Source organism: Neomonachus schauinslandi, chromosome 12 (genome assembly GCF_002201575.2).
Source record: "Neomonachus schauinslandi chromosome 12, ASM220157v2, whole genome shotgun sequence".
NCBI classification, from domain to species: Eukaryota; Metazoa; Chordata; class Mammalia; order Carnivora; family Phocidae; genus Neomonachus; species Neomonachus schauinslandi.
Window position 1 is genome coordinate 16893887 of NC_058414.1, and position 21139 is coordinate 16915025.

Below are 21139 nucleotides of genomic sequence, written 5' to 3' on the forward strand. Positions count from 1 at the left end.
TTCAGAGAATCATTACTTTTCCTGCTTTCTACCTGTGTATGGGTTTTTGTGCAGTTTTTAACTCCTAGTATTTTTTCCATGGTCTTTGTAAACACTTTTTTTTTTCTTTTTGGCAGTCCCAACCAATCCAGTGTTAAAGTTGAAAATAGGTATGGCAAAGGAATACTTCAAGACTCCAAATTTTAAAATTTCAAATTAAATTTTTGTTATGCTTTTGATATATTTAAAAAGCTACTCTACAAAATAGCGTGGATTGACATAATTTCTACAGAAACTGAGCATCTTTATGTATCATGTGTAATTTATATTTTTAGCCTATGTCCTTCCAAGGTCATCATTTCCATTCAAAAGCTGTCATTTCCTTGCAGATGACTGTGATATGCAGTGTCTCGTATTGCACTTATCAGTATTAACAAGAGTGCTACTTTAGAAATCTGAACACAATTTACTCTTAATCACAGCCTGAACCCACACATGATGTGCTTTTATTAATGAGAAACTGGTCATTAACCAAACCATCTCAAAGCACTTTTTCCTAATGCTGAATTTAGGAGGAAAAATTAAACAATACAACCAATTCTTGGAAGCAATCAGTGAAATCTATAAAAAGAATCACTACACTGCTTATTGGGTTTCAGTTTATATGTTGTTCTCTTCTTTGTTGATGAACTATGTTGCTAATAATTAAAGTCTGTTTTTGTTTTATGCAGTGAACTAAATGTAGCTGCGGTAGATGCAGACCTCACATTAGCCGTGTCAAAAAATGTGGCAAAGACCGTCCAGTTATACGGTGTAAAATCGGAGCAGCTTGTAAGTGATACCCTTCTGTTAGAGCTCGTGATTTTGTTTAAAATTGCTAATTCTACTTGACTATAAGTATCAGTATTGAATTGACTGAATATTAATATACTAGTGGTTTTACTTTATTGAAATTTTAAAACTTTCTGATGAACTTGAACCCCCCAAAAAGTTAGATCTGTTTAAAAAATGGCCCTCCTACCGTTGTTATCATTTCAGAATGTAGGAAGGTTTTATAAGGCTTTTTAAAAAAATGCTTGTACCACCTTATGGCCTAATTTATATATATATGTCTCAGATTGATCAAAATTCCCCTGTGTTGTGACCGCTCACCCCAGATATCATTCATGCAGTTTACCTATTGTGAAATTGACTTGAACTATTTTTTTTTTTAAGATTTTATTTATTTATTTGACAGAGAGAGAGATAGCGAGAGCAGGAACACAAGCAGGCTTCCTGCCAAGCAGGGAGCCCGATGTGGGACTCGATCCCAGGACCCTGGGATCATGACCTGAGCCGAAGGCAGACGCTTAACGACTGAGCCACCCAGGCGCCCCTTGACTTAAACTATTAAAAAATGGCTAGAGGAAGTGAAGTGCTTAAAATTGTAATAAAAAATGTTGATTTACTTTTGAAGCTTTTAACCCTAGAACATGGAAGTTTAACCCTAAAATAATTTTATTTGAAATATTATTTGTATTTAAAATAATGTATAATTAGCTGAATCATCCTAATTTTATGTATTAATGTTTTAAAGTTAAGCACTCATGTTTAAATAGTGTATGTGTATGCTAACTGAATCTAAAGAACAAGGCTTTAGTTTATTTTCAGCTGTGCTGCTAGATGAATTTTAAGGCATGTGCCAAAATCTCTACTGTCTTTATAGGAGTGACCAACTATGTTTTTCACTTTAGCCTCTCTGACTGCTCCCAGATGAAACATCATAAAATGAAGTAATGTGGTTTTACCTATATCCTAGTAGTTCTAGTTGGTTCTGGAATGATTTTTAGGGTAGGTTGGTAACAAATTGAACTGAAGGAATTTGCATAAAATGATCCTTGGTGGGAACAGTCATATGTGGCTTCTTTCAGTTCCAGTGGATGGCCGCATTTTATTTGCCTGTTAATGTGCTGTTTTCCATTCAGTTGTTCTGGTAGCCTTGACAAGCAATTTAGAAGCAGCTTTTTAAAACTTTGTTTATTGAAAACTGGCCCTATACACAGACCATGGCAGCTCTTCGTAGGTAATTAGATGACTAATTTTTCTCTCAAACTTTTTTAGTAGAAGCTTTTTAATGATGTTCATTGCTTTTAAAAGCGTGGTTTGTTGCTACAAATGAAATTCAGTATTATATCCACTAGAATCTAGTGTAATTACTGAAAATGTCAGGAAAAAAAATCATTAGATAGTCCCACCTGAGAACAACATTGTAAGGAAGAACCAGCATATGTATAGAAAATATTTTGCTTTTTTCGCTCAGCATAATAAAGACATGTATCATATGATCTCACTGATATGAGGAATTTTTAATCTTAGGAAACAAACTGAGAATTGCTGGAGTGGTGGGGGTGGGAGGGATGGGGTCTGGGTGATAGACATTGGGGAGGGTATGTGCTATGGTGAGTGCTGTGAATTGTGTAAGACTGTTGAATCACAGACCTGTACCTCTGAAACAAATAATACATTGTATGTTAAAAAAAAAAAACAAAAAGAAGAAGATAGCAGGAGGGGAAAAATGAAGGGGGGGAAATTGGAAGGGGAGACGAACCATGAGAGACGATGGACTCTGAGAAACAAACTGAGGGTTCTAGAGGGGAGGGGGGTGGGGGGATGGGTTAGCCTGGTGATGAGTATTAAGGAGGGCACATGTGAATGGAGCACTGGGTGTTATGCACAAACAATGAATCATGGAACACTGCATCAAAAACTAATGATGTAATGTATGGTGATTAACATAACGTAATAAAATTTAAAAAAATGCCCAGTGGTCCAACCTCAAAAAAAAAGAAAAAAAATATATATTTTGCTTTTCTGCTACAGGAGGTGGCAGTGGTAATGGTAAAGTGTGACTTCAGTTAAGACACTAATGGTAGGGGCACCTGGGTGGCTCAGTCGTTAAGCGTCTGCCTTTGGTTCAGGTCATGATCCCAGGGTCCTGGGATCGAGCCCCTCATTGGGCTCCTGCTTCTTCCTCTCCCTCTGCCTGCCACTCCCCCTTGTGCTTGCTTTCGCTCTCTGTCAAATAAATAAAAATCTTAAAAAAAAAAGACACTAATGGTAAAAGGCTTTGACAAAATTAAAATATATCAACAAACATTTGATTGAATTGATACTGGTGGTCAGATAGTCTGTGACCTAAATTATAAATTACTCAGGCTTACGAAACTTACAATGCTGAAGGCTAGCCAGAAAGTCATTTTCAACTTTGATTTTAGTGCCTAAAGAGAGCCTAAGCATTAAGAGTAGAAAAAGCAGCATATGCTTTATTTTAAAAATATATTATTGATTAAGGACTTAATTACGTAATCTCTTATTTTGGGCTAATAATACTATTTCTGTTACTCCTTTATGTTTTCAAATTTGACGTCTTTTATTCTTTGATCTTGCTGTATTCCTGTTCTTTTAGAATTATTTCACTGAAAACATTTAGAGGAAAATAGCCATAATGTATTAAGTCTTCGGTGGGAGAAAGACTTGAAACAGAATTTGAAGTAGAATAACTACTTTATCTGTAAATGGAAATGTTGACTTGATATATGGTATGACATATTTCTATAAATGGAGGATTCTTTTTATAGATGAAAAATTTAAGTCCACAAGGTTGGGAAATGACAGAAATCAGATCCTTAATGGAATGTTCAAGCAGTGAGATGAAGGAAGGCTAGAATTTTCTAGACAAACGTGTTTTCAAAAAGGGGGACTTGAAAATATAGAACCTGAAATGTAGAATGAACAGCTTTTCAGAATCCTAAATTTATTTCCCTAAAGGTCAGTTGTGCAAGTTTGTTGACTATCAGAACATTTTAGTATACTTAACTATAGCTTTAATTCCTATCAGGAGATAAGCTCATAAAAGGATTTTTCAAGTTGATCCCTTCTATGAACCATTCTTGTGGTCATCTCAATCACTGTGTATTTAGATAAATTCTTCCACATGCTTAGAAAAGCAATGTTATTTCTTTTTACCCTCATTGTTTTAATATTCTAGGATTTGGTAGAGTATAACATACAAATTATATGTATGTAGTGTGTGTATATGCTTATAATAATCTGAGATTTTATCATTACGCATGTGTTATTTTCTATTATTAATCAGCAAAATTAGATGTCATACAACCCAAAAACTCTATAGGGACAAATTCTTAAGTTCTTTTCTCTGACTCTTAAATGGCACCAGAGAATTCATTGCTTGAGGTTAGGTAAGGGCCATAACAATAACAACAGTTATTAACCAGTTATAGCGGCTTGGATGATGCCAAAGCCGTTATGTGTCTTACGTCACGTACTTCACAACAGCCCTATGAAATGGCAGTATCCATATCTGCCACTACAGAAGGTGGAAATGGAGGCCAAGGAAAGTTAATAGCATGCCCCAAACAGACTGCTGACAGTAGGAAGCTAGCTAGCAAGTGTTGAAACTAAGCATTTAAACTCAGATTTGACTCTAGACCATGCTTTAAACTGTATTGTGCTTCAACACAAATACATTGTTTTTTATTTGAGAAAAGTAGGATTGTTTTGTGATTTACTTGTTCCCTTGTTTACTTTACAACATGAGATAGAGATCTAAATCTACTTTAATACATGCATGATATATTTTATAGATGTATTATAGCTTATTTAACTTCTGTGGCCTTAATGGTTAGTGTCTTGGTTCATAACAAAGTGATACCAGCTGGGTGATTTATAAGCAGCATTGATGTATTTCTCACAGTTCTGGAGCCTGCAGAGTCCAAGACCAGGACAGCAGCAGGTTCGGTGTCTAGTGCGGGCCCTTCACTAGGTCACTGACGGCTGTCTTCTCCCTCTGACCTCCCAGGGGGCAAGGGGGCTCTTTCAAGCCTCTTGTATGAGGGCACTAATCCCATTCAGAGTGCTCCCCTCTCATGACCTAAGCACCTCCCAAAGGCCCCATCTTCTTGGGCATTAGGTTTCAAGGTATAATTCAGGGGTGGGATGAGTGGGAAGGATACAGACATTCAGAGCATAGCAGATATTTAGATGGTTTAGTAGTTTCGTTTAGAAAAAAACAGAGATTTAACCTTGAATTCTCATATGTAAGGGTTTACTGCCTCTACTATGTATTTAATCTAGTGTGTAATGTGAATATCAGCCTCCTAGGTGGCCTTTTGTGAACAAGAGATCAGTGTTTTTTAGACTGTCTTTATTTAAAAGTTCTCATTCACTTGTTTTGACAGGAGTTGTGAAGTTATATATAATTTGCTAAGTAGAATTTTATGTTCAAAATACATACCTGCAGATATATATATTTTATGATTGAACTGAACAAACTGATTATTTAATGGTTATGTACTGGTAATTTGTTCGTATAGTTCTGAAATGTGACCTTTAGAAGAAGATGTTATTAGACCTTGCTATTTTAAGTTTGAATCAATGTTTTCCTTGTGCTCTGTATATTAAAATGAAATTAAAATATTAGTATATAAGAGTTATTGTGGTACCTTTATAAAGCTTTATAGGCTTGTAAACTTGTGATGTCAAAATTATAGGCAAATATACTAATAAGTAGTCCTTTTAAAAGGTAAACTGTGAGGACATTTACCAACAATAACTATTATCTGATGGTTTCAGGGGATGACATCTAGAATCTTGGTGTAAATGTCAAATGTGATAAATTGTGAGAAAGTAGATTGGCATTTAATTAGGTTGCAGACCATTTAAATGGAAACAGTAATAGGAATGACATTTAAAGGGAGGTTTCAACTTTAATGCAGGTCAGTAGCTGTGTATGAGGTCAGTAGTACTAGATGGCAGTAGGGTTTTTGGTTTTTTGTTTTGTTTTGTTTTGTTTTAAGCTTTATAAATATACCCTTTATTCTTTGTGTAATTTCTTAAGCAATTTGGAGACTTGACATTCCTATAGTGGAAGAAAACCTACATGTGTGATATTTAAATGATGATAGAGAGACACATGGGTTCAACTTTTTTAGTTTTAAACAGATTATTTAATGCAGATTTAAATGTCATCTACCTGGATACTGTTCCATATAATATCATATGGTAATAATCTATATTATTAACATTAAAATAATAAAAGGTTTTTAAAAATGTGAAATCACTTGAAAGAGTTTTTATATTAAGTGCAAATATATGAAACATGTCAGTAGATTCTTCAGCCCAAATGCACTTTATTATTTTTTTTTTTTTAAGATTTTATTTATTTATTTGACAGAGAGAGATAGCAACAGCAGGAACACAAGCAGGGGGAGTGAGAGAGGGAGAAGCAGGCTTCCCGCCAAGCAGGGAGCCCGATGCGGGGCTCGATCCCAGGACTCTGGGATCATGACCTGAGCCGAAGGCAGACGCTTAACGACTGAGCCACCCAGGCGCCCCCCAAATGCACTTTAGCTATAATACAAATACACTGAGCCCTTTGGGTTACCTACTTTCTTTTTTTTTTTTTTATAAAGATTTTATTTATTTATTTGACAGAGACACAGCGAGAGAGGGAACACAAGCAGGGGGGAGTGGGAGAGGGAGAAGCAGGCTTCCTGCCGAGCAGGGAGCCCGATGAGGGGCTCGATCCCAAGACCCTGAGATCATGACCTGAGCAGAAGGCAGACGCTTAACGCCTGAGCCACCCAGGCGCCCTGGGTTACCTACCTACTTTCTTGATTCTTAGGCTGCCTTCCACTCTTTCTTACCTCCGTTCTTGCATTGAACTATTTGGATCACTCCTTCTTTCCTTTGAGATCATTTTCTGACTTGCTTCCCATATTTGTGAGAGCTTGATTTTCTGTGGGCTGTGCCAGGTCAGTAGTTAATGGTCATGTTAGTCTAAGATTCAGTAGGCCAGAGTGAAGACAGAAAGAAATGTCAAATAATGGTTATTGTCTGCTGGTTAACTGAACATAATAAAAAAAAATGGTTATTGTCATTAGGCGGTATTTTCAAAAAAAGTAAGAACTGCAAAGTTGTTGGCCAAAGCCTACAAAGTCTGTATTATCTGTTGCCATTAGAACATTGCCCGACAGACAACCACAACACCTGAATGGCATACAACATGCACTTAATGCTTATACTTCTCCATGCAGATGGAGGGCAGCTACGTTGCTTATCTTTTTTTTTTTTTAAAGATTTTATTTATTTATTTATTTGACACAGAGAGAGAGAGACAGAGAGGGAACACAAGCAGGGGGAGTGGGAGAGGGAGAAGCAGGCTTCCCGCTGAGCAGGAAGCCCGATGCGGGGCTCGATCCCAGGACCCTGGGATCATGACCTGAGCCGAAGGCCGACGCCCAACGACTGAGCCACCCAGGTGCCCCTAGGTTGCTTATCTTGGTTGGGTTTGCTCACAGCAGGCTGGCTGCTGATGGAGGCTGACTTCAACCACAGTTAAATACTCTGCTCTGTTCTGCATGTCTCCTCCTGCAGCAGGCTCTCTTGGGCTTAATCCCATGATGAAGGCAGAAGCACACGAGAGAAAATATTCTCAAAAGTCTGGCTCACCAAAATAACCCAACCACAATGCAGTATTAAATTGCAAAGGATGGGGATGCAGACAGGGATGAAGGATTGGGACCAATCGTGCCATCTGTCACAAAGCCAAATTAGGAACATGGCAATAACAGGAAAAGAGAGTTCATGAACTTTTCTTTTTATTCCTTAATGTCCCTACTTGAATCCTGTCTGTATGTATTAAATTTTTAAAAATATCTATTTACATATGTATGTATTTTTTTTAGCTATAAAAAATGGGAGTTGAAAATCTGCATATAACTCCCTAAAAACCAAGAGCCTACTATTGACTGGAATCCTTACAAATAACATTAAACAGTCAATTAACACACATTTTGTATGTTATAATATCATATACATATATAATATAATAATCATATACCATATTCTTACAATAAATTAGAGAAAAGAAAGTGTTATTAAAATCATAGGGAAGAGAAGATACATTTATAATACTGCATTGTATTTATTGGAAAAAATATATGTGTAAGTGGACCTGCACAGTTCAAACCCATGTTGTTCAAGAGTCAGCTGTATTATTTTTAGGTGCACAACATAATATTTTTTAAAGATTTTTTTTTTAAGAGAGAGAGAGAGTGGGGGAGGGGGCAGAGAGAGAGAAACTTAAACAGACTCCCCGCCTGATATGGGGCTTGATCTCAGTGACCCTGACATCACTACCTGAACTGAAACCAAGAGTCGGATGCTTAGCCAACTGCCCCACCGAGGTGCCTCTAATTTTTTTTCTTGTGGTGAGAACTTTTTTTTTTAAGTTTGTTTGTTTGTTTACTTAAAGTCATCTCTACACCCACTGTGGGGCTTGAACTCATGACCCCAAGATCAAGAGTCACATGCTTTTCCAACTGGGCCAGGCAGGCGCCCCTCTGGTGGTGAGAACTTTTAAGATTTACTCTTTTAGCAATTTTCAGTATACAATACAGTATTGTTAACTATAGTCCTCTGCTATACGTTATATTCCCATGACTTACTTATCTTATAATAGAGTTTTATATTTTTTGACCATTTTCACCCACATTTCCCCCACCCCCTGCTTCTAGCAGTCACCAATCTGTTCTTTGTATCTATGAGTTCTTCTTTTTAAAATATTCCAGATGGAAGTGATATCATGCAGTATTGATTATCTGTCTGGCTTATTTTAGTTAGCATAATGCCCTTAAGGTCCATGCATGTTGTCACAAATGACAGGATTTCCTTCTTCTTTTAATGGCTGAATAATATCCCATTGCATATATGTATGTATACATGTATATATGTGATGTATGTATGAATATGTTTATGTGTATACATATATATATATACATACACATATATATGTACATATATCTCACATTTTCTTTATCCAGTCGTCCATTCATGCTCACTTAGGTTGTTTCCAGGTCTTGGCGAGTATAAATAATGCTGCAATGAACATAGGAGTACAGATATCTTTTCAAGATAGTGATTTTCTTTTCTTTGGGTAAATACCCAGAAATAAAATTAGAAGTAGATCCATATGATAGTTCTATTTTTTAATTTTTTGAGAAAGCTCCATAATGTTTTCCATAGTGGCTGTACCAATTTATATTCCCAACAGCAGTGCCCAAAAGTTGCCTTTTCTTCAGATCCTCACTGCTTGTTATATTTTTTGTCTTTTTTGATACTAGCCATTCCAATAGGTATGAGGTGTCATAATATCATTGTGGTTGTCTATTCAGATCTAATCTCTAATTGGATTTTTTGTTTTTTGCTGTTGGGTTGTATGAGTTCTTAATACATACAAGATATTAACCTCTTATGACACATAATTGGCAAATATCTTCTCCCAAGTGTGTATTAAATTTTTATGGAATTTAATATCACTTTCATAGCCAAAAGATAGAAATTTATTACTATCATAATTCACTTAATGATTTTAATTAATGTTAATATTATTTTAAAAAACTCATGAGCCTTTTTCTGTATACTTCATTTGATGGTATATATTTTGACCCCTTATCACATTTTCTAATCTTTATTGCCCTAAACCTGTTTTCATTACTACAGTATATAATACTCAAATAAATATTTTTCTTCTGTGATTTCTTTTGTTATAAAATATACTTTTATTTATTTATTTATTTATTTTTTATTTTTATTTTTTTAAATATTTTATTTATTTATTTGAGAGAGAGAGAATGAGAGAGAGCACATGAGAGGGGGGAGGGTCAGAGGGAAAAGCAGGCTCCCCGCCAAGCAGGGAGCCCGATGCGGGACTCGATCCAGGGACTCCAGGATCATGACCTGAGCCAAAGGCAGTCGCCCAACCAACTGAGCCACCCAGGCGCCCTACTTTTATTTATTTTTAACTTAATTTCAGAATGTGGAGTTTCTTCAGTCTCTGAACTATTAATAGAATGGATACTAACTCCAGGAAATAGAAGTAGTAGTTAGAGACTTGAAAAGAAATTTGGGCAATTGAATCTTGACTCATAATTTTTTACTGCCATGTTAGCACTTCAATACCATGAAGATTTTTTACATATATTATTCACTTTTTCAAGGTATTCTCATTAACAGGATTAGTCTGAATTACCTGGTCCATTTGACAGGAATTAGAAGTCTCAACACGTAGAACTTTTACCTCTTTTCAAGCATATTAATGATCAAAAAAAGCTTTTATTCTCATCCCTGTTCTAGGGTATTGGAATATAGTTTAATTCCCTAATGTATGCTTCCAAGTTATACTTTATGGAAGTATGTTTTTTGGGGTATTTTTTTGTTTTTTAAATTTTTTTTTTTTAAGATTTTATTTATTTGAGAGAGAGAGAATGAGTGAGAGAGAGCACACACATGAGAGAGGGGAGGGTCAGAGGGAGAAGCAGACTCCCTGCTCAGCAGGGAGCCCGATGCGAGACTTGATCCCAGGACTCCAGGATCATGACCTGAGCCGAAGGCAGTCGCTTAACCAACTGAGCCACCCAGGCGTCCCAAATTTTTTATTTTTTTTATTTTATTATGTTATGTTTATCACCATACATTACATCATTAGTTTCTGATGTAGTGTTCCATGATTCATTGTTTGCGTATAACACGCAGTGCTCCATTCAATACGTGCCCTCTTTAATACCTATCACCAGGCTAACCCATCCCCCACCCCCCTCCCCTCTAGAATCTTCAGTTTGTTTCTCAGAGTCCATAGTCTCTCATGGTTCATCTCCCCCTCCGATTTCCCCTTCATTTTCCCCTTCCTACTATCTTCTTCTTTTTTTTAACATATAATGTATTATTTGTTTCAGAGGTACAGGTCTTTGATTCAACAGTCTTACACAATTCACAGCGCTATGGTGAGTGCTGTGGAAGTATGTTTTTAAGAGAGAAAATTGTCAGCATTTAGTCAAGGTTAGGCTTTGATTCACTCAGAGCACCCTCCTACCTAGCATGCTCAGATGTACAGATACACCTAACAGTAAAGATCTAGCCATATTCACAAATAAGATAGAAAGAAAACCTACCTTTGCCTCTTAGGGCTGCTGTAAGTACCAGCCTAGTGTAATGTGAGGTGAGATGGCCTGGTAAGTGGAACCAGGCCAAAACACACTCAGGAATTGGATCTGCAGTGTGCCAGTGTGATGGGATTTCTGAACCATAAGCATTTGATATGGTTGTGAATTGGAGAACAGTGGTGGTAGTGGTGGGGAGGGAGGCCTGGTTGAAAGGGCTACTCTAAAACCCCCAGACACTTGGGATAATCAGAGAGAGGAAGAGGAAAAGACACATAACACTTCCTTTAAAAATTAGAAGGCTAACTAAAGTTGGCTGCATTTGAATACAAAAGAACTCATTTACATCTTAGAAGACTGTTTTTTTTTTTTTAATTATCCTTTTCGATATCAAGCAGATAGCACACTTTTGGGCAACTTTTACTCAACTCACTAGTAGGAAGTTGTGCCAATTTAGAATATTTTCGGAGACATACCTAAAAAATGGTGTATATGGAAATTGTTCTGTAATAGGAATCAAGAAAATCTTTTTTCTCCTCGAACAATCTTTTTTTAAAATCATAATATCTTAGGGTAGGAATTGTTAATCTAGAAGGTGGGTGAAGGGGCTTCAGGGCATCTGTGAACCCCAGGAAATTATCAAATGTTATGACATGTGAATTTTTTCTGGGAAAACATGATATATTTCAAAGAGGTCTGTAGTCCTTCCTTCCTCCTGAAATAACTGAACTGTATCTAGAAAATCTCCCAATATGTGTTATTCGCAAACTATAATGTCTTAATAGGGGAAATAGAAGAGGGGATATGGGCTACTTGGGTAGAATGATGAATGATTTTTAGAAAAGTTGATCAGGCCCTTGGAAGAATAGATGGGAGATACAGTTTGTGACAAAATTTGTGTGGGTGTGATGGCTACTTCCTGTTTTCTGTCCTGTGATAAGAGTGGGTCTTCCCTGGTTGATGAAACTTTTAGGAAGAGGATTTATGACAGTTGAGTTCCTTTTGGAGGACCTGCCTTTAAGCAGATATGGCAGGTTCAGAGAAAGCCATTCTGAAATATTTGCTATTTTTCAGTGGCTTCAACTCAAAATAATATACCATATTATTGGAGTGGCATGTCCTGAACTCCTTCATACACAAGTTATACAGAAATCAACTATTTCTGTATACTATCTACAAACAGAAAATAGAATTTATTTTTTTAAAAACATTATTTATAATGGCATCAGAAAATAACATGCTTCTATGAATAATTTGAGAAAACATGGGCAAGACTGCCCTGAACACTCTAAGTCATATTAAGAGAAATTAAAGGAGTAAATAAATGATGGCACATACTCTCTTCATGGATTGGATGGCTCAGTATAATAAACATATCCGTTCTTCCAAAATTGATCTATAGGTTCAGTGTAACAGTATACTTTTTACCAATGCAGAAATATTTGTTCTACTAATATTAAGATCCATTAGAAACCTACAATAATTAAGATGCTGAAGTTTTAGCACAAGGATCGAGACATGCATTGAAAGAGAAATAGCCCCACACATATACAGTCACTTGCTGTGTGACAAAGATGGCAGAAGAGAGCAGTGAGGAAAGGATGGTCTTTTCAGTAAGTAATGATGGGATCATTTGATAGCCTTGTGGAAAAAAAATGAAAGTTAGCTCTCATGAGAGGCAAAAATAAATATTAGGTAGAATGTAGATCTAAATGTGAAAGGGGAAACCTAATACAAATACCCATACATGGGGACGCCTGGGTGGCTCAGGAGGTTAAGCATCTGCCTTAGGCTCAGGTCATGATCCTCGGGTCTGGGATCGAGCCCTACATTGGGATCCCTGCTGAGCAGGGAGCTTACTTCTCCCTCTTCCTCTGCCCCCCCCCCCCACTGTCTTTCTCAAATAAATAAATAAAATCTTAAAAAAAAAAAAAGAAATACCCATACATATACACCACGAGACATGTATAACAGCATTATTTATAATAGCCTCAAATTAGAAACAGCCCAAATGCCCATCAACACTAGAATAGATACATAAATGCTGAGATATTCATCAGTGGAATACTGTGCAATACTGAAAAATGAACAAACTAGAGCTTACATACATTCCTACGTGGATGAATCTGACAAACATAATATTGAGCAAAATACAAACATGTATATAGTTATTATAAATGAAATATTATGTCCCAAATGATTCCATTCGTTTAAAGAAGTCACTTTATAGGAGGGAGGAGGAGATGATTGAGTTGGAACTACAAGGAAGGGTTTTTGGAGTGCTAGTAATATTTAAATTTTTTGTCTGTGGTTACAAGAGTTTTTGGTTTGTGATAACTCATTTATCTATACCTTGATGTTTTTTATACATTTCTATCTTGATTTTATATTTCAATTAAAAATACTTTTAAATACCTGTAAAGGTATGTGTAGAGGTGGCACATAGGTGTATCCTAGCTTTATAGGAGGATAATCATTTAGTGTTTAGGACTTGAAAAAATATGGAGGCTTTTATAAATTTTGGAAGATGTTTAGTGACTCTCTAATGTTGAATAAACTAATCTTAGAAAAAAAGTAAAAAAGGACTAAGATCGGGAAAAGTAGAAATGCCTGTTTTTCTTCTTGAGTTCACCAACCACCCACCTCTCCCCAGTTTAAACATCTAAGAACTTCCTAAAATAAACTAACCAAAATTAGATATAATATGCTGTACATTTGGAAGTTTGGAGAAAATAAAGGGATGTGAATGTGTGTGTGAGCGCAAGTGCATGCATGTGTGCGTGTAAAGCATCTTTTCTTGGGTGTAGATTTATTTTTTTACTTTTGTAAAATACATGCGGCCACTCCCTTTGCTGAGAACCCTATTTAGTTGGGAAATTGAATTTCTAATTGTAATCATTCTGGTAGCCATCAAAGATTGACAGTAATGACACGGAATATTGAGCTCTGGGGAATTCAAGATTCCCTTCCTTTTTCTCTCAAGAATCTGTAGAAAATGCTTCAAGAAAATATTGATAGTTTGAGAGCTTGGTTACAAACTAGTGAGGGAAATAGTGAGGGAGATACCTGGTAATCTTGTGAAGATTTCTATGTGCTAATATGGAAAACTCTCTAAGACATATTATGAAGCTAGAAAAAGAAGGTGAAAATAGTACATTTAGTAGTCCCACCTGTAAATAAAACAGATAATATAACTAAATGCTGTTTTATGCTTTTCTCTTTTTTCTTTCTCTTTTTTTCTGGAAGGTCACAAGAAGAAACTGTTGGTGTATAACTTTGGAGAGTGGGACTAAAGATGTGGAGAGAGAACATTTGGTTTTCAGTTTATACTTTTAAGTTAGTTCTGTTTCAATTTTTACCATATGCAGGTTTTTAACTTGCAGAAGAAATAAGTGAATTCGCACCCAAAGGGACTGATCACACTGAGTGAAGCTGAGGAGAGAGATACAAGTGGCTTAAAAGCCAACGGAAGTCTGGTAGCTATTGAAGCAGTTTGTGCTCTGGATTCTGTTATGCATAAAGTGGCACCTTCAACCCAGAGCCCCTGGTTTTAAGGACCCTGCTTCTTCAGCCTTGTCATGTGCCTGTATTCTGGAACACTGAGAGACTAGAGACTGGCTAAATGCTTGTGCTCTCCTGGAATTCCTGTGACCCAATCTGATATCCTTGAAACTCTGTAACCTTAACTCTAGATCACGCCAGCCCTTGCAGAATATAGTAGGGGGTTTGGCCTTGGCCTTCATTCTGAAAGGGAAGCCATTTAATGGTTGGACAGAAAAGGAGGAAATCTAACTCAAAAAGAAGGATCGAAATGCAAGAAATAAGAGTAAGTGTAAGCAATTAGTAAACATGTAGGTAAATCCAAGCCTTAATTGCATAAAATAAGAAATAATAGTGACTAATTTGGGACATATAAATAAGATAGAATTGAAATACTTATCCACATTAAAGTTTGAAATGAGGAGAAGGGGTAATGAATTTTAAAGCATTCTTAAAATGCTTATATTATTCAGGAGGACTGTAAAGCCATAGATATTTTGGCTTAAATTGAATATGAATTTTAACAATTTAATTATGACCACTGAAAGAATAGAAATAGAATGTATAACTTCTAAATGAACTGATGGAAAAATGGGTAAAAGAGAAAAGTGTCAGTTCAATAAAAGGCTGAGAAATGAACGGAATAAAAAGAAGCAAAGAAAATCATATGAGAATTACATAGTAAGATGGATTTCAAGTATATCACTGATCACAAATTTAGCTTTGTGTGATACACCTAAAACATAAGTGATGTGGGTTCACAAGCAAGCAAACAGTCAAAAAAGAATTCTTGAGACATTTTTGGTGCAAAAAGGTGCTTTTCTTATAGCCCAGGGATAGGACCTGTGTGCAGAAAGAGTTGTACTTTTTGCTGTATGAAGCTGATGGTTATATGCTTAGTGCTCAAAGGGGAGGAAACAAGCAAGGAATACGAGGTCATAAATGTCTTCTTCAAACTTCCACTCATAAAACTACTTTAGCAAGATTTCTCTGGTGCTTATCATTCAGCTTGATATTAACTATCGGTGAGGTGAACAGGCAGTCATGAGACCCTTTAAGAATGTAGCAACCAGTATGTATTTGATCCTTATCGGAACTATGCAGGCTGTAAGTCAGCCTTCTGGGCTAAAGGTGAACATTTTTTTGCTTCTCTCTCTCATCAGTAAGGACATATAAAGGATGAAGTAAAAGAATGGAGAAAAAATATTTCAGGGACACCTGGGTGGCTGAGTCAGTTAAGTATCTGCCTTCGGCTCAGGTCATGATCCCAGGGTGCTGGGATCAAGACCCGCATCAGGCTCCTTGCTCAGTGGGGAGCCTGCTTCTCCCTCTGCCTGCCGCTTCCCCTGCTTGTGCTCTCTCTCCCTACCCCTTGACAAATAAATAAATAAATCTTAAAAAAATATTTCAAGCAAATACTAATTAGATGAAAGCTGATAAAAAGAGCTATAATAATATCAGACAAAATAGATTCTAAAGCAAAAAGCATTATTAGGGATTTGGGGAGGTGTCATAAAATGAGAAAAAGAACAATTTACTAGAAAAGTATAAGAATTATGATACACTTTACAAGGCAGCCTCAGACTAATAAAATGAATAGATAGAATTTCAGAAATTGACAAATCCACTATTAAAATGGGAAGTTGCATGGGTCAGGGGGTTAATCAGGTCACTGTAGAATGATACTCTTTAGAATTACTTCCTTAAGACTCCTTCTCAGACAGTTGTAGTCATTTAAGGCAGATAAAAAGTTAGAAAGACTTTGCCAGATTTTGCAAAATAAATTTCTAGTTTTTTTAGATAATAATTGCTCTCAACCAGGTAATCTTTTTTTTTTCCTGGTTTAACATTATAAACACTACTAGTAAGGTTAATATTCAGAGAGAGAGGCTTATTACTTTGGAGTTCAATAATACAAATTTTTTTTTGTTATTAGGACTTTAGTTAAATTGAAATTTATCTTTTGACTGTACATGAAGAACTTTGCTATGAAAATTAATACTGCATTCAAGATTGTAGGTTTAATTACATTAGAACTTACCTCTCTCAAAAACTGAAAGTAGTAGTCTATATTTGCAAATATATAAACTACTAATTATTTTTTTAAATTTTATTAGCTAACTTAGGTTTTAATAGTAGGATGCTAGGAAATTATTTTTTTTTAATTTTATTAGTTAATTTAGGCCTTAATATAGGATGCTGGGATTTTAGTTTTTCCATATCCCTGAGGATAATAAACTTTCATTTCTTTTGGAAAATCTATAGTTTGAAATTCACTCTGTACTAAACCCAAAGTATTGTAAATCAAAGAGGCCTCCTTCCGTATGCTTCATGTAAAGAGTTTTTCTGTTGATTAATGAATCAATCATAGTATTCATTATTGGAAAATGGGGAAAGCTCAGTATACCTGACAGTGAACAGTTCTCTCTTCTTCAAGGAATTAAAAATATGCAGACTTGTGACTCTAAATTTAATTAACAAGGCCAGTGTTTAGGAGCCAGTGATTGGTCGTGGGTAGGTGGAAATTCCATCTGTTGTTCAAAAGCATAAGGTCCTTAGAAGAGAAATAAATAAGAGCTCTAAATGATCCATTCTGAGCAAATTGTGTTCGCCTTTCCCACCCTCTGTGGTTACCAAATCCCGTGTGTCAGGTGGACATTTTGACCTAAAGGACAGGAGTGTGGAAGATCTAGAGGAGGTTAATGAGAAAAATAGGTTGATAAAATGGCTTTGTAACAGGAATACAGGGTGTATGAGCAACACAGTTTTGAATTATAAAGCTACATGTCATTCCTATGTGCATATAAACAAGATTTGCTCTTATTTCCACCTTTTTGGTTGTATGTTAACTGTCTAAAAGGCAGTTCATTCAGCTGTCTAAATGGGTTCATTTCAAGCTGTCATCTCTTTGATAACAGATTTGTGTGAAGCCTTAATCTGATGTCAAAACATAGCATTACTGTTGAATCTGTTCTGTGGTTAAATGTACCTGTCCTTACTTTTAGATAAATAGATATGTAGTAACACTTCCTTTTTTTTTAATCAAGTGGTCAAATATTGGACACATTCAACAGTCTGAAATATAAATAAGAACCAAGAAGGGAATAAAAATATCCTCTGAACTGCTAGAGCTGATGTCACAGTATACACGTCATTCATAGGAACATCTCCCAGCTATCATGTGATTAGTCCTCTCTTTTCCCACTTTAAAGCAAGTTACACCAGGATGAGGGGAGATAAGAGAAGACCAAGAAGAGAAAACTAACACCTTAGGAATAAGAGATGGATTCCTAAAAATCTCTAAAAGTTAAAGAAAAAGGAAAGACAACATTTCTAAAGACATGAGTGAAGGGGCAAGCAGCCATATATACCCACTAAGCTCTGATGGAGTCACTTTTAAAACAGAAATGTGTAGTCGAACAAACACGATTCACTGGAACACTAGTGAGCACATACAGTGGTTCATTTTAAGTCGAATTTGCCTTCTTAAGGTACATGTTCTGTGTGCCTTATTTATGAAACCAGAAACGTGTGACATACACTGTAGAAAGATTTTCTTGGAAATATTTTCTGATAGTTTTAGCGTCTAAGAAAATTAGTTTCATTTGTCAGGGAGGTTTAGTTAAGCTGACATGCCAGGGAAATGAAGAATTGCTACAGAAATCTATGAATTTGTCATTTGCTGTACGTTTGCAGAAACATGCCCTATGTCTGGGTTCCAAATACAATATAATTTTTAATGTGTTACAGACTAGAGATGTTTGATCATTTAATTATGAGTGCGTGTATGTGTTTAATTTTGTTTTTTATAGGATAATTGACATGTTATAATGAGCTAAGTGATATTTAATTATTCTTCTTGTATTCCTTAATCTCAACCAGGTAATCTATGATGAAGGCATCTGATAAGTAAATAAAGTAAATAAAAATCAGTTATTTTCATCTGTGTCACAGATTAGTAAATCAAAAGAAACTATCTTGGGGCCCTTGGGTAGCTCAGTCGGTTAAGCGTCCAATGCTTGATTTCAGCTTTGGTCATCTCAGGGTTGTGAGGTTGGGCTCCATACTCTGCGGGGAGTCTGCATGAGATTCTCTCTCTCCCTCTCCCTCTGCCCCTACCCCCCAACGCACTCTCTCTCTCTCCTCCACCTCGCTCAACCAAATAAATCTTAAAAAAAAAGAAAGTATCTTTCCCCAAAACCTTCTTTTGGGCAAGTAAACAGTGACCAAAGCAGTTTATTTTGTCATATTATCTTAAATCTTACAGGGATGGAGATTGTACATCTTTTGTTTTTATCATTGGATAAAATTATCTTGTGCAAAAGTTTCTAAGTGCATTCTACAAATGAACCTTTTTAAATACTTAATGGAATTCCACAATGCCCTTTACTAATATTTTAGTAACTTTCCTCACTGTGTAATGTTTCATAATATTTCTTAACATTTTTGCTTTCTTTCCAGTCTTTTTGTGAGAGTGAACTCCTGCACAGACTAATTTGCTGTTTGTTTGTTTGTTTGTTTTTAGTTAGCTCTGTAACATAAGCACCTCCCATTGTTTTTTCTTACACAATGCGAATTGCCTAATATACCTAACTATTCTCTTATTCTTAGACATGTGGGGTTTTCCAATTTCTCTGTTTTATAAATAGCATTATCTTTGTTCATATAACTTTCTTATATTCTTAGGATACATTTGTAATAGTGGGATAAGTAAGGATATAGCAGCTTTAAGGCTCTTGGAATATATTGTTCATTACCATCTCTTGACCTAGAAAACATTTAGATGAGTACACTTAGAATCATTGGACCATCTGTTCAGAAAAACTGATATGACATAGATCAGGGATTACAAATTGATTTCGTCCCTCGTGTCAGGTTTAAGAAATTGGTCGTCACTGCCTGGAGCACTGTGTTTGCGAGACCGGAACAGGACTACTTGATTACTGACGTCTTCTGTATGAGTGGGAGGGGGGGAGACAATCTGAGAGCCAAATATTTGCCCTTTATACTTTTCATTAAAATAATAACAATAATAATACTACTTTGCCTTTTGTATGTACTTTTTTTGCTGTGAACCCCAAAATTGGATAGAAAGCATGTATTAGATCAAAGATCTTATCTTAATATAAATTCCTCATTAAAAATTAATTTGGTAATTATACAGCTATGCTCACTACTTACAGAAAAATAAGTATAGATATAACTGTATAACTAAAGGTTTATGAGAACTTTTCGAAGTTTTTATTAAAAATATTTGATTTAGGGGCACCTGGGTCACTCAGTTAAGTGTCTGGCTCTTGATTTCAGCTCAGGTCATGATCTCAGGGTTGTGAGATTGAGCCCCCAGTGGGGCTCCGTGCTCAGTGGGGAGTCTGCTTGAGATTCTCTCCCTCTTCCTCTGATCCTTCTGCCCCCTAACATAAGTAAATAAATCTTTTTTAAAAAAATAAGTGCATCTGGGTAAAGTGTCGATGAGTGCTCCTTGCACTATTCTTATTTATGTAATGTTTTGTAAATTTGAAAATAATCATGGCAGGAATGGTGTTGGAGAGAAGCAGGGCGATCCACCAACCACTCAGGTGTTGGGCTGACTGCATTCTGTGCTATAAAAACAGGATTAGTAGCAGATTATCTTAAATTTCCAATCTTCTAGTTTTATATTTTCACTTTGATATTTGAATTTTGTTCCTTGTTTTTGGCACAGTGATATTTCATCTTTAGTTCTTTTATATAATCAATGTTTTGCTCTTCTAAGTGTAATATTTTCTTTGCAGAACTTTGTAGGTCTCCAATTTAGCCGTCTTATTTTAACCTTAGTTTTTACAAGGCTTGAGGCATCCAGCAGATAATGCTTGAAGTCTGGGGATTTTTCTTTCTATACTTTTTTAAAAAAACAGCTTTATTAATATATAATTCACCCATGTAAGTGTACAATTCAGTGGTTTTTAGTATATTCACTTAGAACATTTCTTCACCCCAACATGAAACCACCTACCCATTAGCACTCACTTCCCATTTACCCTCTTTGCCCATCCCCTAATTACTAATCTGCTTTTTGCCTCTGGATTTGCTTATTCTGGATATTTCATGTAAATGTAATCATTCCATATGAGGCCTTTTGTGATTGACTTCTTTTAGTTAAAATGTTTTCAAGGTTCATCCACATTATAGCATGTCTCAGAACTTCATTCCTTTTTTTTTTGCTGGGCAGTGTTCCATTGTACGAATAGACTACATCTTATGTACTTATCAGTTGACATCTGGGTTGTTTTCATTTTTGGACTATTACACTATGGAATAATGTTGCTGTGAACATTTATATACACTTTTTTTGTGAACATGTGTTTTTATTTTCTTGTGTATATAACAAGGAATTGAATTGCTGGGTATGTGGTCACTCTGTGTTTATCTTTGAGGAATCGCCAGACTGGTTTTCCAAAGTGGCCACTCCATTTTATGTTCTCACAAGCAGTATATGAGGGTTATGATGTCTCCACATTCTGTCCAGCATTTGTTACTATTTGTCTTTTTTATCATAGCATCATCATGGGTCTGACAGGCCTTTTTATACTTTTAAACCCCCAAAACATGGTCATTTATCAGTAATAAAAGGATCTTCATGC

General features: G+C 35.9%; 1 protein-coding gene across 1 annotated transcript in view; it reads left to right on the forward strand.

Moving 5' to 3' along the window:
- The window catches only part of COG5 (component of oligomeric golgi complex 5), a 305665-nt gene that overhangs the window by 243655 nt on the left and 40871 nt on the right, over positions 1-21139 (forward strand). Inside the window, 1 exon segment of the mRNA XM_021682942.2 lies at positions 711-810. Coding sequence (XP_021538617.2) covers positions 711-810 — 100 coding nt within the window.